Here is a 17,592-nt window from a genome sequence, read left to right as displayed (position 1 = left end):
TGCAATGCAGAAATAAACACTTTTCTGCCACTTATTTTTTTGTATAGCTGGAAAGCTGAATTATTGGTCATATATTTTGCACTCCAGAAACTTTTAAATTTTGAATATTGTTTGAGAGAAATATTTATCATCTTGCACGATGAAAATATATTAATCTATTTTTTTTTATATTTCAAATATAAATTCAATTAAATATGCTTGATTGCTAGTTTACCGAAAACTGGGAGCGGCGGCTTTTGACTCTGCAAATAGTTTATTTTTAACTCCGGCCAACTATTTTAGAAATATGATATATATATAGTTGTAAAAGTATGGCTGATCTGCCACCACGGATTTAGCTAGCCTTTTATTGTAATTTTCTAGCTATTTTCTAGTGCAGCAAAAGACGCCATAAAATATGCAGCAATTTTCCCAACCAGTGCTGCCAGTCTTCGTGTCTCATAAAACCAGGGCTGCCGGTTAGTTGCCTCACGATCAATTCCAAGGCCTCAATCACGCAACACGCCCACCTCTAGCGTAAACATATGTACATTTATGTGTAAACGCATGTAAAGCAAACGGAAGGTTTATCCTGGATTTCCACGGCACTCACGGGTGTCGCGGCAACGAAAAGCACACGAATCCCACGGGCAACGCGCCATGGACGAATTTATAAAGACGCTGATTGCCGAGGTCAAGTCGCAGGGCGTGTTCGACGAATTCCGATTCAACTGCTGCCTGGCGGACGTGGACACGAAACCCGCGTACCAGAATGTGCGCAACCGGGTGGAGGCGGCGGTCAATGATTTCCTGGCCAAACAGCACTGGACGCCGGAGACCAACAAGGTGCAGCTGCGGGAGAGACTGCGCAAGCACCTGCTCGAGTGAGTACACAAAACAGTCTGGCGGGGATTAGGTAATGTAATCAATCATCTCCGCCCATTCCAGCACCGACGTATTGGACAAGGGGGTGGACCAAATCGTGGACCAGGTGGTCAACCCCAAGGTGGCCACGATATTCGAGCCAAAGATCGAGAGCATCGTCTACAAGTACCTGGGCATCGTACCCCCGCCGCCGCCGCCAGCGAGATCCACATCCACCATGCTGCCCGCTCCGCCTTTGCCGCCATTCCCTGGCCACATGAACGGTAGCGGCAGCAGCAGCAGCAGGCTGCTCAATGTGGAGACCACCACTGGCCTGCTGCCCACCGACCTTGAGCAGATCAGTCCGGACTCCGACCGGGGCACCATCAAGTCGGAGGCCAAGGACGAGGAACTGCCGCCCGGCGTGGACGACGAGGATACATCGCCATCCTACGAGCCCATCCACGAAGAGAAACCACTTGTGGCCACCAGCAAGGAGGAGCTAAACAACGGCTCGCTAAACAACTCGGATTCGATCAACGGCATCTCACAGGCGTCGCAATTGTCGCAGGTGTCCAGCGACAGTCGCCTGACCATGGCCTCCTCCACGGAATCCGTGGGCGATGCCCAGCAGCCCACGGGCCAAGCACCCCACAACAGTGGGGATCCGGCGAACATGTGCGAGGAGGCCCAGATGCCAAAGTTCAGCGAAAACTCCAGTGACACCAGTGCTGGAGCAGGTGACAATGGCAGTCGCCAGCTGCACTTCGACATTAAGCAGGATGCCATTACCTTCGAAGGTGGGTTTGCCAGGTCTGGCAAAGTGTTTCATATACTGACTAATTGGATTATCGTGCAGGTACTGAGCGAAAAAACTCCGTGTCGAAGGACACGAACGGTGGCCCACAGATTCTATCCATCGAAGATGCCATTATGTCGGAGGTGAAGGCCAACATAGACGATGCCAACAATGCCAGCATTGAGTCTATAGTTGAACCGGAACCCATACCACCGCCACCCCCGGCGCCGCCCACAGTTGCGCCTCCTCCTCCGCCAGCCCCTCCGAAAGATGAGCCCCCGCCCCCTCCTGAGCCCCAGCCACCAGCACCACCTCCAGTGGAGCCACCTCCTCCGCCAGCGCCTCCCAAAGTTGAGCCATTACCACCAGCGCCTCCGGCAGTTGAGCCTCCCCCAACGCCACAACCGGCAGAAAGCAGTAATGGATTCCTTTCGGAAGAGGTTGTGAAGCCAAGTGTACAGTTCGATGCAGTGGATGCGGAGATAACTCAGCCCACAACGGCAGCCGAAGTCAAGGAAGATAAACCTCCAGTGCTCGCCCCGCCAGAAGATGTGGAGACACCTAAAGAGGACGCTAAGAAACCCATGGCATCGCCCATTTCCGTGTCGTCGCAATCCAAGAGCCATTCAAAGTCCAAGGACAGAGAGAAGGAGCGACGACATCACAGCCACTCAGATGATAAGCAGCGACGCAGGAGCAGAGATCGGGATCGTGATCGCGATCGTGACCGCAGTCGGGATAAATCGCACAGCAAACATTCCTCGAGTTCCAGCTCGAAGCACTCCTCATCGCACTCATCCAGCTCGAAACATAGGAGCAGTAGCAGCTCCAAGAACGACAAGAGCTCCAGCTCATCCAGCCGAAGTAATCGAGAGTCATCCTCATCCAAACGCTCGGGCACTTCATCTTCATCTTCTCGCCACGAGTCCTCATCCCATAAAAAACACAAATCCAGTTCAACTTCATCGCGATCGGATCGGGATAAAGACAAGGATAAGGAAAGGGACAAGGATAAAGATAAGGATAAGGATAAAGAGAGTCAAAATCGCAGCCACCACAGCAGTAGCAGTTCATCATCGTCGTCGAGGAGAAAAGAACACGTTAGAGGGCGAGATCGTGACCGCAATAAATCCAACTCGTCCGCCAGTGCGGAGAATAAAGCGATCCAGGATGATCACAACGAGAGCAAGTCGAAGCTTAACCAGCGACGGAACTCGGACTCCAACGATGAGGGCAAGCCACCCAGCTCTGGTGGTCCGGCCAAGATGCCCCAGATGCCACAGGAAAAAGCAGATGCGGATGCGCCAGTGGAGAATGGTAATAGCACGAATGGAAACTCCAACGGTGGCCAGAACGGTGAGTGTGACAGTGCAAGCGGTGTTGTCATTGTCAGCGACATACTCCAGCAATCGTCGACCAGTTTCATTGAGCTGACTGCTGGTTCCCAGTCACAAAGGCAGGTGGAGAGCAGTAGGCCTGTGCCCAACGATATGGACGGGAAAAAAGTCGAGAATCAGGCAGAGAAACTAGAATCGGAGTCGGTTTCACAAGTTGAAGAGCCAAATGCAGAACCTCAAATAGCTGACAAAGAAGCTGAATCGTCCGTACCTCATTCCCCGGCTGAGGAAAACAAAGAAGGCATTGCGTTGGCACTAGTGGAGAAACCCCAAGCTTCGGAGAGCACACAGGAGGATCCTCCTGAACCCAGTTTACTCGAGGATCTACCGAACCAAGCTGCAATGCCTGCCCCAACCACCCCCAAGTTGAATGAGCAAAGTGATACATTAGTTGCCGACTTTGTTACCCACTTCGAGGAAAACACAGACGAGTTCAAGGAACGCCTACAGCTCATCAATCAACTGATCGAGGATCGCAACAATTTACTCAACAGGCTGAGCGCGGAGGGATCAAAGGATGAGATAGTTGATGTACGTGCTCTACGAAGGAGCATATCCAAGCGAAGGCGGAGCAGCTTGCAGGAGCCGCAGCAGCAGCAGGAGCCGCAGCAGCAGGAGCAGCAAGTGGTGCGGGAGATGACACCACCGCCCCGGATTTGTAGTCCGAGCAGCAGCAGCACCTCCGGCAGTCCGGCGAAGAGGCTAAGGCGCGACGAACCCAAGGCATCGCCCACGCCATCCGACGCCAGTATAAACTCCAAGGAGAACGAGGCTTTGGAGAAGCAGGAGCATGGTGCGTACTGTGTCATAGCAAGCTATCATTTGGTCTAACAGTTCAGTGTGTATATAAACAAATCGCTTTATTGTTAACCAACCCCCTTATTAGGATGAATCGATTTTATCTTGAGAAAACTCGTACGAAGCGGAAATTAACTTTAGATAGAACTAATCCACTATACTTGCTTTTAAATCGAATCTGTATTTATGTTGAATTTATATAGGTAATCCAAAATACTTAATAAAGCAAATGTATTTCCGCTTCTACGATATATCGATCTGTCCTCCGCTTTACATACATCTCATGCTCATCCTCATTGTTATTTCTACCGCCTCTACTTTCTACTCCACATGCATCCACATAATTTATAAATTAACATAGCTGTGTATGAAGCCTCCAACTAGGCCTATCAAAATTTTGAAATGTGCTGGGTAAGCGGTTAGCGCAAGATTTTCTGACTTTTGTTTGCCCACATTTTAGTTGATATTTCGAAGGGTTTCCGCAAATGCGAGTGATTAATGCGATTGTTTATTCTGCAGACGCCCTGTCCGCCAGGCGACTCAGCAAGAAGCTCTGCCAGCAGCAGCGGTACACCAACGATGATCTCTACAAGCCCCGTCCAATCCTGTCGCAGCGCTCTCGTCGCCGGGGCCTGGATTCAATCCTCTAGCCTCTAGCCATCAGCTAGAATGAACACGAACCAACTGTTATCGGAAACAATAAAAGGCAATTGTTGTTAAAATGCATTTGACATAAAACAAGTTATACGCTTTTTTTTTCTTTCATCCGTTTAATGGGCTTTTTCGCCGGCCAATGGTTTTTGCTTCTGCTTCCGCTTCGTTTTCTTTTTGAATTCTTTAACAATAAAATTGTAATTTAGAGCTACACCTTACAGTTTAATAATGGTCGGTGTAGCATATCCATTTATATATATATATATATATTATGCATATATATAAACAAAAATAACAGTGAACGTAATAATATGATGCATTATTGTATATTCTGGGGATTCCGGTTGCCCCCGATCCCTGACACTGAATTGCGATTGCTAGGCAAAAGGGTGAAGAACTCTAGCACTGAGACGAAAGTTATTGAGTGTGATGATTGGTTAAAAACAATGGAGAAAATCTTAAATGTTTAGGCAATCGCAATGGAGTGCTGGGACGCAAGGGAAATCAGAGATAGCTAGGCTACTACTCTACACTTGGGAAGGGGCTGGCTGGCTGGCTAGTTAGTATCGGGTTTAGATTGGGCAATTTGGGAGGGAGACTGTATCTGCGATTCGTTAGTTTTTGTAACATCTCAGTTTGAAGATTTAAGTGTAATTGGATTACAAATTATTGAATTTTACTCCTCGGCGCGCGCGCTTGTGTGTGTGTTCGCTTTACATTTTTGCTCTTGATTACTTTACAACGATCAACATAAATATATGCATGTATATATACTTTGAAACTTGTTGTTTTAAAAAAAATATATATAAATGTAGTAAATCAAAGGTTGTAATACATAATAGTAGGTAATAGTATTTTACAAGAAGGTTCTCTCATTTCGAAATAACATAGATACAGTATTATCATTAGCATATACTTTTTAACAAGAATTTCGCATTTTGCCTAAAACTGTTTTGTGTGTGTGGGGATGGTGTAAGGTGTGTGTAGGGTGTTTATAGGTGTGTGTGTGTGTTGTGGAGTTTTGCGTGTTGTGTGTGAGAGCGAGAGTTTTGTGCAGAACAACAACTACGATTTAACCTCCGACTATGGAGTGATAAAACTCTCTCACCGACTCCTCGCAGAGTATTCATACAAGAAGCAGCTGGGTTCGGGTGGGCTGAAAGTGGGGGGCAATGGCCAGTGGCGGTGTTCAGCGGATCGACAGGCGTTTCGAACACCGTGTCGTCCACAACTGCCCAACGGTGACCACCATCCATCGCACATCCCAGCTTCCCCGATCCCCACCGCCAACTAATAGCTACGCTTAGGTTTAGCTGTCGCTCCTCCTGCTGCTGCTGCTGCTGCAAACGTTTCGAACGCAGGCCCCGCTCGCGGCCACGCCCACTGGCGCAGCCTACGTGCTGGAGAAGCCCCGTTCGTATGGACTCTTCACGTCCGTGTGCCGCGTGTGCAGGTTGATTGTTGGCCCGGCGGGTCGCGTCGACAGCTCACACACCGTCTTGATGGCACCGGCGGCATTCACCGAGGTCGGCGTTGAGTGCAGGGTCGCCGCCGTGTCCTTCTCCCTCGCCGTCTCCCGATCCTGATCGCTCTGCTCCTCATCCGTGGTCCTGGGCAGCACGTAGTCCGCTTTGCGGGGCTCCGAGCGGCCCGTAATTGACGATTTGTACTGATCGGCGTCCATGCCGCACAGGTAGAACTTGAAGAACTCGTACGTGGACCAGCAAATGGCCGTGGCGGGCATGGAGTACAGCACGCGGGCGGTCATGCCCCTGAAGAAGCCCAATGGACCGGCCATGTGGTAGATCTGGAAAAGGTCAAAGGGTAATTTTATTTTAAGTTAAGAACTTTGAGCTTTTAAACTTGAAAGATAATTTAATGCGATAATTAACTTTACAGAGATCATATTACACATAATAAAAACCAAGTGCACACTTAATTTAATCAAAAGTTTTATGGCAGCAGTATTTATATTGGAAGTATACCATGAAAATGAATTTTGTTGTGTAAACAAAGTAATAAATTAAGTTGGACTATTTAAATAACTTTCAAACATTTTAGGAGCACAAGTTACTTACTTATTCAAGAAAAACATGGAGAACTTCTCATTGTACACATGTGCTTTTTCTACGATTCTTTAAACTTTTAGTTTGCTTTCAATGGCAAGCAGGAAGTGCTGACCCTTTATTTGAAACGATTTAGTAACTTAAACGATTTCAGTATCCGTGTTTTAAAAGTCCAATCGATTGGAATCATTTTCAAGAAAAACTTACAGAATATCCTATACACATATGCATATATAATAGGTTTTTAAATGATATACGAGAAAGTGTTGATGAGATTTTTTCAACCCATTACTCATTAAAAAGAATATAGTTTATAGATTTAGATTTATCTTACTTTGTTATGCAAATAAAGTTTGGCTTCAATGATATACGAGAAGTGCTTTACTCATTTAAACGGTTTCAGTTTCGTATTTAAGAGCATATAATAAATATAAAGTCAATTTACGGGAAATTTCTTCCATAATCATAGATTATTTATAATTAATAATTAATTAAGATCAAAAGCTAAGCTATCCTTAAATTCTAGAAGGGACAATATTCACCTTTCGGCTGGCCTCGATCATGCCGCGCGTCAGTCCAGTTTCCTGAGTGTTCAGCAGCGTTTTGATCACATCCAGGGGCGTGGTTATAGCTGCTGCACAGGCGCCAGCTGCAGCACCCGCTGCCATGTGCACCGGAGGATTGTATTTCCGTTCCAGGTTCAACTGTAATGCACAATATGTTATAATTTGTTGGCAAGGCCAAGGAAGTGCTGAATGCACTTACTGTGTTCTGGAAAAACTCGTATGTGGTAAAATGTATTGTCTGATATGGTAAATTCATGACCAGTTGCGTGCCGTAGGCTCTGTAGAAGGCTTTGAAGCCCTCCTTTTTGTAGATATCCCGGACGCAGGATATCACCGATGTGTAGGGTGAGTTGTACATCTGCATTCGCTGCTTGATCACATCCGTGGGACTAGAAATGGCGTCGTGTATGAGGGTGGCCACCACTCCCGAAATCACTGCAATGGATTCGGTTACGGATTAGGGGCCATTGGCGCAAGTATAGTCCCTAGAAATTTACCATAGTTGAGGTTTCTCACTGTTGTGAACTTGGCCGTGAGCTCCTTGGTCATTTCGTAGGCGGCGAAGTACAGCGAATGCGCCGGACCAGCACCCAATACCACCGCACTGGCTCCCCTAATGGGTCTGCAAATCAAAAAGATGGTATTCTAGTTAAGTCTGTCATAAACAAAAATGAAATAACTTACCTTAAAAAGCCCTCACGCGTGACCATGTTCCGAAAAGTTGACAATATGTTCATGTTTTGTGTGGGCGGCGAAAGACTCTGCATTCGCGTCTATAAATGGGCAAATAATGGAACGTTTAAAATAATTTTATATTTACATTGTGCATTTTACAAAGGGCTCTCTGCATTATTTGTTATTTAATTTACCTATTGTTTGTTCTAGATTAAACTGGGTAATAAACTGGTTAAAGTGATGTGTCAGAATTATTAACTTGTTTGTCTAATATATACATATAGTATCAAAATCTTAGATTAAGTGAAGTTAAGGGAAGTGAAGTATAGAGAGTCGCTTCTCGCCATTCTTTTGCAAGTCATGGTTACTCATGATTTATGAACAATACAGAAAACAACTCAATAGGGGATCTCCAGTTTTCATTTTAAACGTTGACATATTTAAGACCTCAGAACGTGCTTTCATCATGATTTGTGTTTCCCCGAAACTATTTTAATCTTTTACTGCAGTTGCAATCGGAGAGGAATATATAGAGCAAAATATAAGCAAAAAATAATAATTTTTTTTATATTACACAGATCATTTAAAAATAAAATGATTCAATCAATAACTCATTTGGCGTTCCCCTAATTAATTTAGTCTTTCACTGCAGTTACAAACTGAGAAAAATATATATCAAAATATCAGCAACAAGAAAAATTTGAATAATATCGAATTACACATTAGATCATTTACAGAAATAAATGACTCAATTATTAACTCATTTGTGCCATGCTGTCAATAGATTTCTTTGGGTTTGGCACTAGTCCATAATCGGTATACAACAGCAGGGACTAATAACCGATATCAATGGAATATAAAAATATATAATAGTGTGTTTGCCGGCGAAACTTTCGCTGATTTATAAGCAAGTCACTCGGGAGTCTAGAGATTTGCAATTGTTTACGTACTTTACGATTACACATGTATATGCATACGTATGCACATCTATATACTTAATTGCATTTATTTAAAGGCGTGCACGTCAAGCAGACAAGATAGAATTATATCGCAAAGTTGAGAGCAGCATCCACATTGTAAATTACAGAGACAGAGACGAGGGCTTTGCGATGCAGATAAGATTTCCAGGAATATCTACGTAACTGCTGGGTGCCTCTGCTACTATCAATATCAAAAGCAAGTCAACAAGGCAATTCAAGGTGAAAAATAGTCTCTCGAGTGGGGGCCGCAGTAGAAACCTAATTAAAAAGGTGCCACAACGGATTGATAGAAGTTTTCGTTACATAAATGGTAATATCAATCGATAGAGGATTGCTAAGATCTATAAAGGCAATATGATTCATTTATCCCGATAATAAGCGCTCTGTGATAAGAACATAAATTGTGAAATCACAATGACAACGCTGCGACAATAATTATTTATAAATCAGCCACAGAAACATCGCGAATCAGCGAATAAAAGCGCCTCAATTGCTGGTCAATTTAAGGTTTTCCGCTCTGGCTTTCGTAACTCCGTGAAATTAGCTCGTCAAACGACGGACTATTATAATGATGACGCCGGGAATCCCGGCCAGGCTTTAGACTGGCACCCAACTGCCTGCCGGCTGTCATTTGCGCGATTGACACATGTGGCCACGAAAATCAATAAATACTCGACCAGCTGAGTGAAATATAACGAAACAAGAATCGGTCAATAATAGAATGCGTTGTACATATATGTACATATGTATGTATATATATCGAACGAGCTTCATTACGAGGTAGCTAGCATGGCGCATTTTGCATATGCTTAAGCTGTGTACTTTTGTCCCTTCCAAATGAGTTTCCAGTTGAATGATCAGAGCTCTGGCGATAAGAATAAGTCCATTCAAAGATGAAAAGACGGGGGCTAATCTTATCGCCGCAGCATAAAGCAATGGAACGTGCCCCGATAAGGGCAGAAAAGTGGCTATTCGACCTAAAGCTGTCCATTGGGAATGGGAAACTCTTGGTTGCAGTTGATACCCGAGGAATTACATCACGATTATGCCAAAGCAGCGGCGGCGGCGTCGACGGTGGCACACACAAAATTCCGATGGTTAGTGAGGTTAGGTTTATGCCCGTATTATGCTCCTCCTCCGATTACCACCGGGCGGGTAACGCCGATCTCACCTTGACGGAGTCCAGCGGATACATGACCACATGCTCCAGCACGCCCGCAATGGCGCCCGCCGTCATGTTCACACCCACACTGGTGGTGGGTAGCGATTCGTAGTCGTCTATGTTCATGGTGGATCCGGTGGTGGTAGTGGTGCAGCTGGTGGTGGTGCCCTTGCTGCGGCTTCTCCTCTTACGATGACCTGCTAATCCGGACCACTTGCTACAGCTACAGTTCCAGTTCCAGTTTCAGTTGTAGAGCCGCTTTCTCCAATGCGATTAAGCTGCTCCAACGGGCGAAGATGGCTTTCCGATGTTTGGGAGGTTGATTTTTAGCCGGCGTATGGCAGAGGAATACGGAACAATTTTGTTGTATAACACGGATATCGCGATACACGGGTGGGCGGCTGTTCGGGGGGTGGTGCTCGTGCTCTGTAGAGTATGTTGAGTGTGTACGCGTGAGGTGGTGTTATGCGAAACTACTAATTGACACTGCTGCGGCGGTACTCTGGTACTTGGTACTGGTACTATGCACGACTACGACTACGACTACCATGTAGACGACACGCTCCCCGAATCATTCACTTGACTTCGATCACGATTTCGGAGCGAAGAGGTTTCTGTTTCTGTTTTCCGTTTCTGCGGTTGCTGTTTTGCGCTCTGCCCGCGGCCCCTGTGACGGATGAACTGCGTCTGCGGCTGCTGCTGCGGGTGTTTGTCTGGATATAGACGAGTCGGTTGTAGGCGGAGTATGGCCGAAACGGAATATAAAATAGGCCCTGTGTTTGGCAACTCACGCAAATGCTAAATGATTACAGGGAATCATTAAATTTCGCCCAATAAACAAGCCTCGTGCCCAGAGTGACCGCAGCAGGTCCGTTAAAGAATACCAAAGGGCTTGGATATAAATACCGAAATAGACCAAAAACATGTGGGGTGGGGAACTTTAATAGAAAATCGTTGTAGTGAGACCATGAAGTTGGAATAAGACATACTAAAAATAATAATATTCATTTATTATTTGGCGGACTAATTGATGGACATTAATTTAATAAAAAAGAAAAAAATTTTAAAAATATAATGATAATAATTGAAAATATTGCTTATTTTTAAAATCTATCTTAATCTAAATTTTTTCTTTAATGTCATAGAAAAATAATATTATATATCTAAAAATATAGAATTCTTTTAAAAAAAAAATTAAAACACAGTGACTCAATAATACATACGTATAAAATATCTAATTAAAGTTTAAAATCCAGCATATAAAATAAAAATACTAAATAAATCAAATCAAACAGAAATCTATTTTATTTTTCTAAATGTCGCTACTATTTGCATGCCCACAACAGTATATATCTTAACTTTGCAGTATATTTTTAGTCGATTTAGTATATTTTCCAGCGGTCATGGCATATTCCAACGCCGCAAAATGGTCACCCTACCAGGGATTTAAAGGCTTTCCAGCCGTACGTCGGCGTCATTTAAAAAAAACCGAAGCGGGCGTCGCAAGTGCGGAATAATTTATTAAATCTGTTATTCGTGACGTGGCCTTTCAGCCGGAGCAACTGATAGCTCGTCCTGCGTAGTAAATCAAGTTATCTTTGATCATGAAATACTTTCTGCTGTTGGGTCTGCTGCTTTTAGCAGGTACGTTTGCATTTGCCACGCCGCCATGCCCGCAAAATACCGGTGTTTTAACCTAATTAATTCATGTCGCATTCTCATTAGGCGTCAATCAAATCGCCGCCAGTGAAGATGAGGCTACAACGGAAACCATTGATTTGGACCTGGGATCCTTCAAGGAGGGCTCAAGAACTGGTAGGTAGAGACACGCCCCCCCGGCGAATTAAGCAAATGTTGATGGTACACGTCAGCGTTACGAACGCCTGCAATAAGAACGCCCCCTCTTATTGTACTCATTTAACTTATCGAAATCCACAGACGCCGAAACTTTGAAACGCGAAGAGGAGGCCATTCAACTGGATGGTTTGAATGTGGCGCAATTAAAGGAAATTCGCGAAAAGGTGGGTTGAGTTTATGATCCAGACCATTCACAAAGTACACGTATGACTGGGATTTCCCTTCTCTTTTTCCTTTTGTCTCGGCAGGCGGAGAAGTTCACCTTTCAAACGGAGGTCAACCGCATGATGAAGCTGATCATCAACTCGCTGTACCGCAACAAGGAGATCTTCCTGCGTGAGCTGATCTCCAACGCCTCCGATGCCATTGACAAGATCCGCCTGTTGGCACTGTCGAACAGCAAGGAGCTGGAGAGCAATCCGGAGCTGCACATTCGCATCAAGGCCGACAAGGAGAACAAGGCGCTGCACATCATGGACTCTGGCATTGGCATGACTCACCAGGATCTGATCAACAACCTGGGCACCATTGCTAAGTCCGGCACTGCCGATTTCCTGGCCAAGATGCAGGACCCCAGCAAGTCAGAGGGGCAGGATATGAACGACATGATTGGTCAGTTTGGTGTGGGCTTCTACTCGGCTTTCCTGGTGGCCGATCGTGTGGTCGTCACCACCAAGCACAACGACGACAAGCAGTACATCTGGGAGTCGGACGCCAATAGCTTCAGCATCACCGAGGATCCCCGTGGCGACACCCTGAAACGTGGCTCCGTGGTCTCGCTGTACCTGAAGGAGGAGGCCCAGGACTTCCTGGAGGAGGACACCGTTCGCGAGCTCATCCGCAAGTACTCGCAGTTCATCAACTTCCCCATCCGCATGTGGTCCAGCAAGACTGTCGAAGAGGAGGTGCCCGTGGAGGAGGAGGCCAAGCCCGAGAAGACCGAGGATGACGTGGAGGATGAGGACGCCAAGGTGGAGGAAGCCGACGATGACAAGCCCAAGACCAAGAAGGTGTCGAAGACCACCTGGGACTGGACCCTCATTAACGACAGCAAGCCCATCTGGACCCGCAAGCCCGCCGAAGTGAACGAGGAGGAGTACACCAACTTCTACAAGAGCCTGACCAAGGACTCCAGCGAGCCCCTGTCCCAGACGCACTTCATCGCCGAGGGCGAGGTTACCTTCAAGAGTTTGCTCTACGTACCCAAGGTTCAGCCCTCGGAGTCCTTCAACCGCTACGGCACCAAGTCGGACAACATTAAGCTGTACGTGCGCCGCGTCTTCATCACCGACGAGTTTAACGACATGATGCCCAACTATCTGAGCTTCATCCGCGGTGTCGTCGACTCCGATGATCTGCCCCTCAACGTTTCCCGCGAGACCCTGCAGCAGCACAAACTCATCAAGGTTATCAAGAAGAAGCTGGTCCGCAAGGTGCTCGACATGCTCAAGAAGATCGACAAGGATGCCTACGAGAAGTTCTGGAAGGAGTTCTCCACCAAGTAAGTGTTGACTGCTTATGTTTTCCAAACAAATTGGGGGGAGTGTTTTCAAAAATTAAGAACCCTGGCTTTACAAATCCACGTAATTATTCTACTGACCATTATGGTGACGTGTGTTAATTATCATTTATATTTAAAATTGATAAGAATCTCTTTTCCTAAGAACTCATTTAAAATATTTCTGACGAAATTAAAGTACATTTTATAGGATCTTTCACACAAAATAATAAAATAAATTTAACACAGAGAATACTTGAAGAGATAAGATAAGAGTTTTCGCAGAATCCACGCAATATTTAAATATTGACCATAGTGACGTGGAAAACTGATAAGAATTTTTTGGAGTATTAAAATTTTTTATATACTTATTTTAATGAGTGTTCCACTGAAAGCTATTTAAGGCATTATAAATACAATTATAATATTCTTATAACTAATATAGTTTCTAAGGCTTAAAAAATATAATTTTAATCAGTCATCGAATGCATATATCACAAATGAAAAACAATTCTGTTCTCCCCCTTTTTTAACTGATTATTTATATACTCTTATGTTCTAATCATCATATTATTTTACGAATTGCAGCATCAAACTGGGTGTGATGGAGGATCCCAGCAACCGTTCGCGTCTCGCCAAGCTGCTCCGCTTCCAGACCTCCAACGGCAAGGGCGTCACCTCGCTGGCCGAGTACAAGGAGCGCATGAAGGCGAAGCAGGAGCACATCTACTACATTGCCGGTGCCAACCGCGCCGAGGTCGAGAAGTCGCCCTTCGTGGAGCGTCTGCTGAGCAAGGGCTACGAGGTGCTGTACCTGGTGGAGGCCGTCGATGAGTACTGCATCTCCGCCCTGCCCGAGTTCGATGGCAAGAAGTTCCAGAACGTGGCCAAGGAGGGATTCCAGCTGAACGAGTCGGAGAAGAGCAAGAAGAACTTCGAGTCGCTGAAGAGCACCTTCGAGCCGCTGGTCAAGTGGCTGAACGATGTGGCCCTCAAGGATCAGATCTCCAAGGCTCAGGTGTCGGAGCGTCTGAGCAACTCGCCGTGCGCCTTGGTGGCCGGCGTCTTCGGCTGGACCGGCAACATGGAGCGTCTGGCCATGTCAAACGCCCACCAGAAGTCCGACGATCCTCAGCGCACCTACTATCTCAACCAGAAGAAGGCACTCGAGATCAACCCCAGGCATCCTCTGATCCGCGAGCTGTTGCGTCGCGTGGAGGCCGACGAGGCCGATGACACCGCCAAGGATATGGCCTTGATGATGTTCCGCACCGCCACCCTGCGATCCGGTTACATGCTCCAGGAGACGTCCCAGTTTGCCGACAGCATTGAGCAGATGATGCGCCAGACCCTGGGCGTTTCCCAGAGCGAACAGGTGGAATTCGATGAGGATGAGGAGGACGATGCCGAGGAGTCGAAGACCGAGAGCCAGGAGAGTGCAAACGGCGACGACGAGGAGGAGGATCAGCAGCACGACGAGCTGTAAGCTGGATCACATTCATCCACATGCATAGATTGTACATAAGAGTGTGGAGGTCAGACTGAGTTTTAAACAACCACCCGGCGGGCGTTTCATAAACATTACTCTCCTAGCATGTCCCTAGATTCTAAGTAAAGCAATTTCGTAATCCTTCACCGCCAGTCGCGCAGAGAGCACTCCTCCATTACAGCACAACACAACACACTCTCAACATTCGGTCGCTAAAGCGTTTTCTTTTTTCGAAAGCAAAGGAAATATGTATTTATACAATGTAATGAACAGATTCCAATCAAAATAAAGAAAGACAAATGAGTTTAAAGTTGGAAGTTGATGTTAATTTGCCGCAATCGTATAAGTGTGCAATGCGTAACAATCTTATATCCTATATTGTTAACAGGGTTGCTTCAGTCATCTAGGTCGGAACACAATGGGTCATCGTTCAAGGCCTTCAAATATGAGCTGTACTTTATTTGGTCTTGGATTTGCTGCACTGCCTCCGAATGCGAAAGTTTGTAGTTGTCCATGAAGAGGCGCACTATCCACAGCGGCAGCAGTCCGTTTACCAGCAGTGCTGTGTGGTTCTGAACGATCAGGAAGTTTTTAGATAGGTATTCGATTCCGGAGTAGCCCTGAACTTACGCTTCTACCGCTGTATATTTCCCCCAGTTTTTGCAGCATCTTCTGGTGAATGCTCTTGCTAAGTATGTCAATGATGTCCATGTGAGAAATGTTCATATAACTAACAGTGCGCGACTTAAGCTCCCGATCCTTGAACAGCTTGTCGAAGTCGATGCGGTATTTGTCGAAAGTGTTCAGGACATCTGCTTCGCCCATATTTTCCAAGAGTCTGAGACAATCAAAAGATCGAAGGAGGTTGAAGGCAATTTCGTAAACGATGTTTTATTTCCACCTACTCGAATCACACTTACAGAATCTCAACTTTTCGCGGCTTGGGCATGTCCAGCATGCTGTCCAGCCGCTGCAGGGCATCGAACCGGGCCACGTCCATCTGCTCCACCTTCAGCGCCTTGGCTGGTGGTGGCGACTGACGTTTGGGCTTGGCCTTGGATCCCTTGCCCTTGTTGCCCTTCGTCTCGCTGAAAACACACCCAGAGAAATGGTTAAAATTGGTCCTCAAAGCCATAGTTTTGAGGCGTCGTACCCTACTACGAAATTGTTAAATCGACTTGGACGCATTGGTGATCGGCCGGAGCGGCGTGCAGGCTTGGACTCGACAGAGCTGGCTCTGGAACTTCTGCGAATACAGCAATACGTCTTGATTCTATGACTCCTCTGGATGTATTTGGTATTCTACTCACCTTTCAAGTGGACTCTTCGATCGCTTGAGGGGTTTTTCCTGCTGAGAGGAGCTACTGGCGCTACTGGAAGACTTCTCCTTCTCGCCACCATGCGAAATGGATCTGCGCTCGCGTTTGATGGCTGGCGGTTTTGTGCCCGAGGACAAAAAATCACTGTCGTCGTCGGCATCTATGTGCTTGGGCTTTGATTGTGAGGCTTTATCTTGCACACTAATGGAAAAATGTTTAAAACGATTAAAAACTATTGCAATCCTAGGTAATAGGCAATAGGAAACTGAGATAAGGCAAATTGTACATTATACAATTATAACTTATACTATAAGGCAGCACTACAAAAATATTAAGTCACATACAAATCTTAAGGACTTAAATTTTAACAAAAGTGTCGTCTTAAGGGTAAATTTCATACGTTCTCTCATCTTAAAACTACTACTACTTTTAGTATAGACATCAAAGTTTTTGTTCCCAAAGGAAAGCAAATCATATGAACATGGAACTTTTAAGGATTCAAATTAGCTTTTAAGTGGCTAAGATGATATAAGGCATTTAGACTAACTAAGTATCTAACTAAACAATTTAAACTTACCTAAATTGAGTGTTAAAACGATGTAAAACATAGTGATTAGTGATTTACATGCAGCTAATAATTCTTTGTTAAATGCACAAAATATATAGAACTAACTATTGTAAAAGCAGTAATACTAATGATTACATGATAGAATGTCAAATAATTGATAATAACATGAATTCAAATCATATAAAATACGTTTTTACGGGTCTTAAAAAGACCCCAAGGGGTTTTAAATATGTAGGACACATAGATGCCCAACTACAAGAGCAAGGGGTTTCCTACCCAGCTTTTGGCTTGGATCCCGATCCCAAGGTGGTCGCCTTGTTGGCCTTATTGGAAATGATACTGCGGCCGGAGCCGTTGGCTTCTGACTCCGTGGCATGTTTGCGCTTGGTAGTGTGGACGCCCACTATGGTCTTGTCCTCGTGCGAGATGTATTGCAGCTGGATGTCCAGGCAAAGATCCTTGGGGGTCAGCTCCTCGCCAGCCGCCAATAGGGTCATCGTGGCAGGATGCGGTTTGTCGGTGGCCTGGACCTGCACATTGATATGATCGATCAGCAACTCGCGCTGCAGCTTGTGGGCATCCTGCCAGTTTTTCAAGTTCTCCAACAGCCGCCACAGGCCATTTTCAATCCTGTCCCAGCGATCTGCGGTCATCCAGTGAAAAACATTCTGCGATTCCCGCTCAAAATGGGTCACAGGTGTCGGCAGAACTTTGACGCTGCAGGCGACGCGGTGCTTCTTGTACTGAAATAGGAATATGTTTAGCCTGCAGCTGCTTGCAATATTCGTTGGTCAATACTTGATATATTTGCGAAATTAATTGGCAATCACCAATGGCGGAAAAAGACATTTTTACAAAATCGTCGCGATTTGGCAGCACAAACAACAATTAACTTCTGTGGCATCCAAGCTCTGGTCACAC

General features: G+C 45.6%; 4 protein-coding genes across 7 annotated transcripts; 2 read left to right on the top strand and 2 right to left on the bottom strand.

Moving 5' to 3' along the window:
- Positions 1-487: 487 nt before the first annotated feature.
- On the top strand, positions 488-4,736 carry LOC128252563 (serine/arginine repetitive matrix protein 1). Of its 2 annotated transcripts, XM_052980366.1 has the most exons (5): positions 488-863; positions 928-1,643; positions 1,703-3,832; positions 4,199-4,248; positions 4,357-4,580. In XM_052980366.1, the coding sequence occupies exons 1-4, from the start codon at positions 640-642 to the stop codon at positions 4,219-4,221; spliced, it is 3,093 nt and encodes a 1,030-aa protein (XP_052836326.1). In that variant the 5' UTR covers positions 488-639; the 3' UTR covers positions 4,222-4,248; positions 4,357-4,580. The 2 variants fall into 2 exon arrangements, with proteins under 2 accessions (XP_052836326.1, XP_052836318.1); XM_052980358.1 differs by lacking the exon at positions 4,199-4,248 and having other exon boundaries at positions 489-863; positions 4,357-4,736.
- Positions 4,737-5,279: 543 nt separating this feature from the next.
- Positions 5,280-10,829, bottom strand: LOC128252580 (mitoferrin). Of its 2 annotated transcripts, XM_052980388.1 has the most exons (7): positions 10,732-10,829; positions 9,950-10,653; positions 7,808-7,896; positions 7,621-7,745; positions 7,323-7,558; positions 7,100-7,261; positions 5,280-6,298 (listed from the first exon to the last, which is right to left on the bottom strand). In XM_052980388.1, exons 2-7 carry the CDS (start codon positions 10,064-10,066, stop codon positions 5,885-5,887), a joined length of 1,143 nt encoding a protein of 380 aa, XP_052836348.1. In that variant the 5' UTR covers positions 10,067-10,653; positions 10,732-10,829; the 3' UTR covers positions 5,280-5,884. The 2 variants fall into 2 exon arrangements, with proteins under 2 accessions (XP_052836348.1, XP_052836338.1); XM_052980378.1 differs by having other exon boundaries at positions 9,950-10,815.
- A 563-nt stretch (positions 10,830-11,392) lies between these two features.
- On the top strand, positions 11,393-15,094 carry LOC128258065 (endoplasmin). Its single transcript, XM_052989455.1, has 5 exons — positions 11,393-11,584; positions 11,666-11,755; positions 11,879-11,961; positions 12,046-13,298; positions 13,884-15,094. The coding sequence occupies exons 1-5, from the start codon at positions 11,545-11,547 to the stop codon at positions 14,779-14,781; spliced, it is 2,364 nt and encodes a 787-aa protein (XP_052845415.1). The 5' UTR covers positions 11,393-11,544; the 3' UTR covers positions 14,782-15,094.
- On the bottom strand, positions 14,983-17,586 carry LOC128258072 (uncharacterized protein CG4951). 2 transcript variants are annotated; one of them, XM_052989469.1, is made up of 7 exons: positions 17,470-17,586; positions 16,948-17,414; positions 16,095-16,304; positions 15,938-16,030; positions 15,705-15,872; positions 15,415-15,622; positions 14,983-15,356 (listed from the first exon to the last, which is right to left on the bottom strand). In XM_052989469.1, exons 1-7 carry the CDS (start codon positions 17,518-17,520, stop codon positions 15,180-15,182), a joined length of 1,374 nt encoding a protein of 457 aa, XP_052845429.1. In that variant the 5' UTR covers positions 17,521-17,586; the 3' UTR covers positions 14,983-15,179. The 2 variants fall into 2 exon arrangements, with proteins under 2 accessions (XP_052845429.1, XP_052845438.1); XM_052989478.1 differs by having other exon boundaries at positions 15,938-16,027.
- Positions 17,587-17,592: the final 6 nt, after the last annotated feature.

This window comes from Drosophila gunungcola, chromosome 3R, assembly GCF_025200985.1.
Source record: "Drosophila gunungcola strain Sukarami chromosome 3R, Dgunungcola_SK_2, whole genome shotgun sequence".
Classification (NCBI taxonomy): Eukaryota; Metazoa; Arthropoda; class Insecta; order Diptera; family Drosophilidae; genus Drosophila; species Drosophila gunungcola.
Note: the sequence above shows the minus strand (reverse complement) of the source record. Positions and strands in the feature narration are given on the sequence as shown.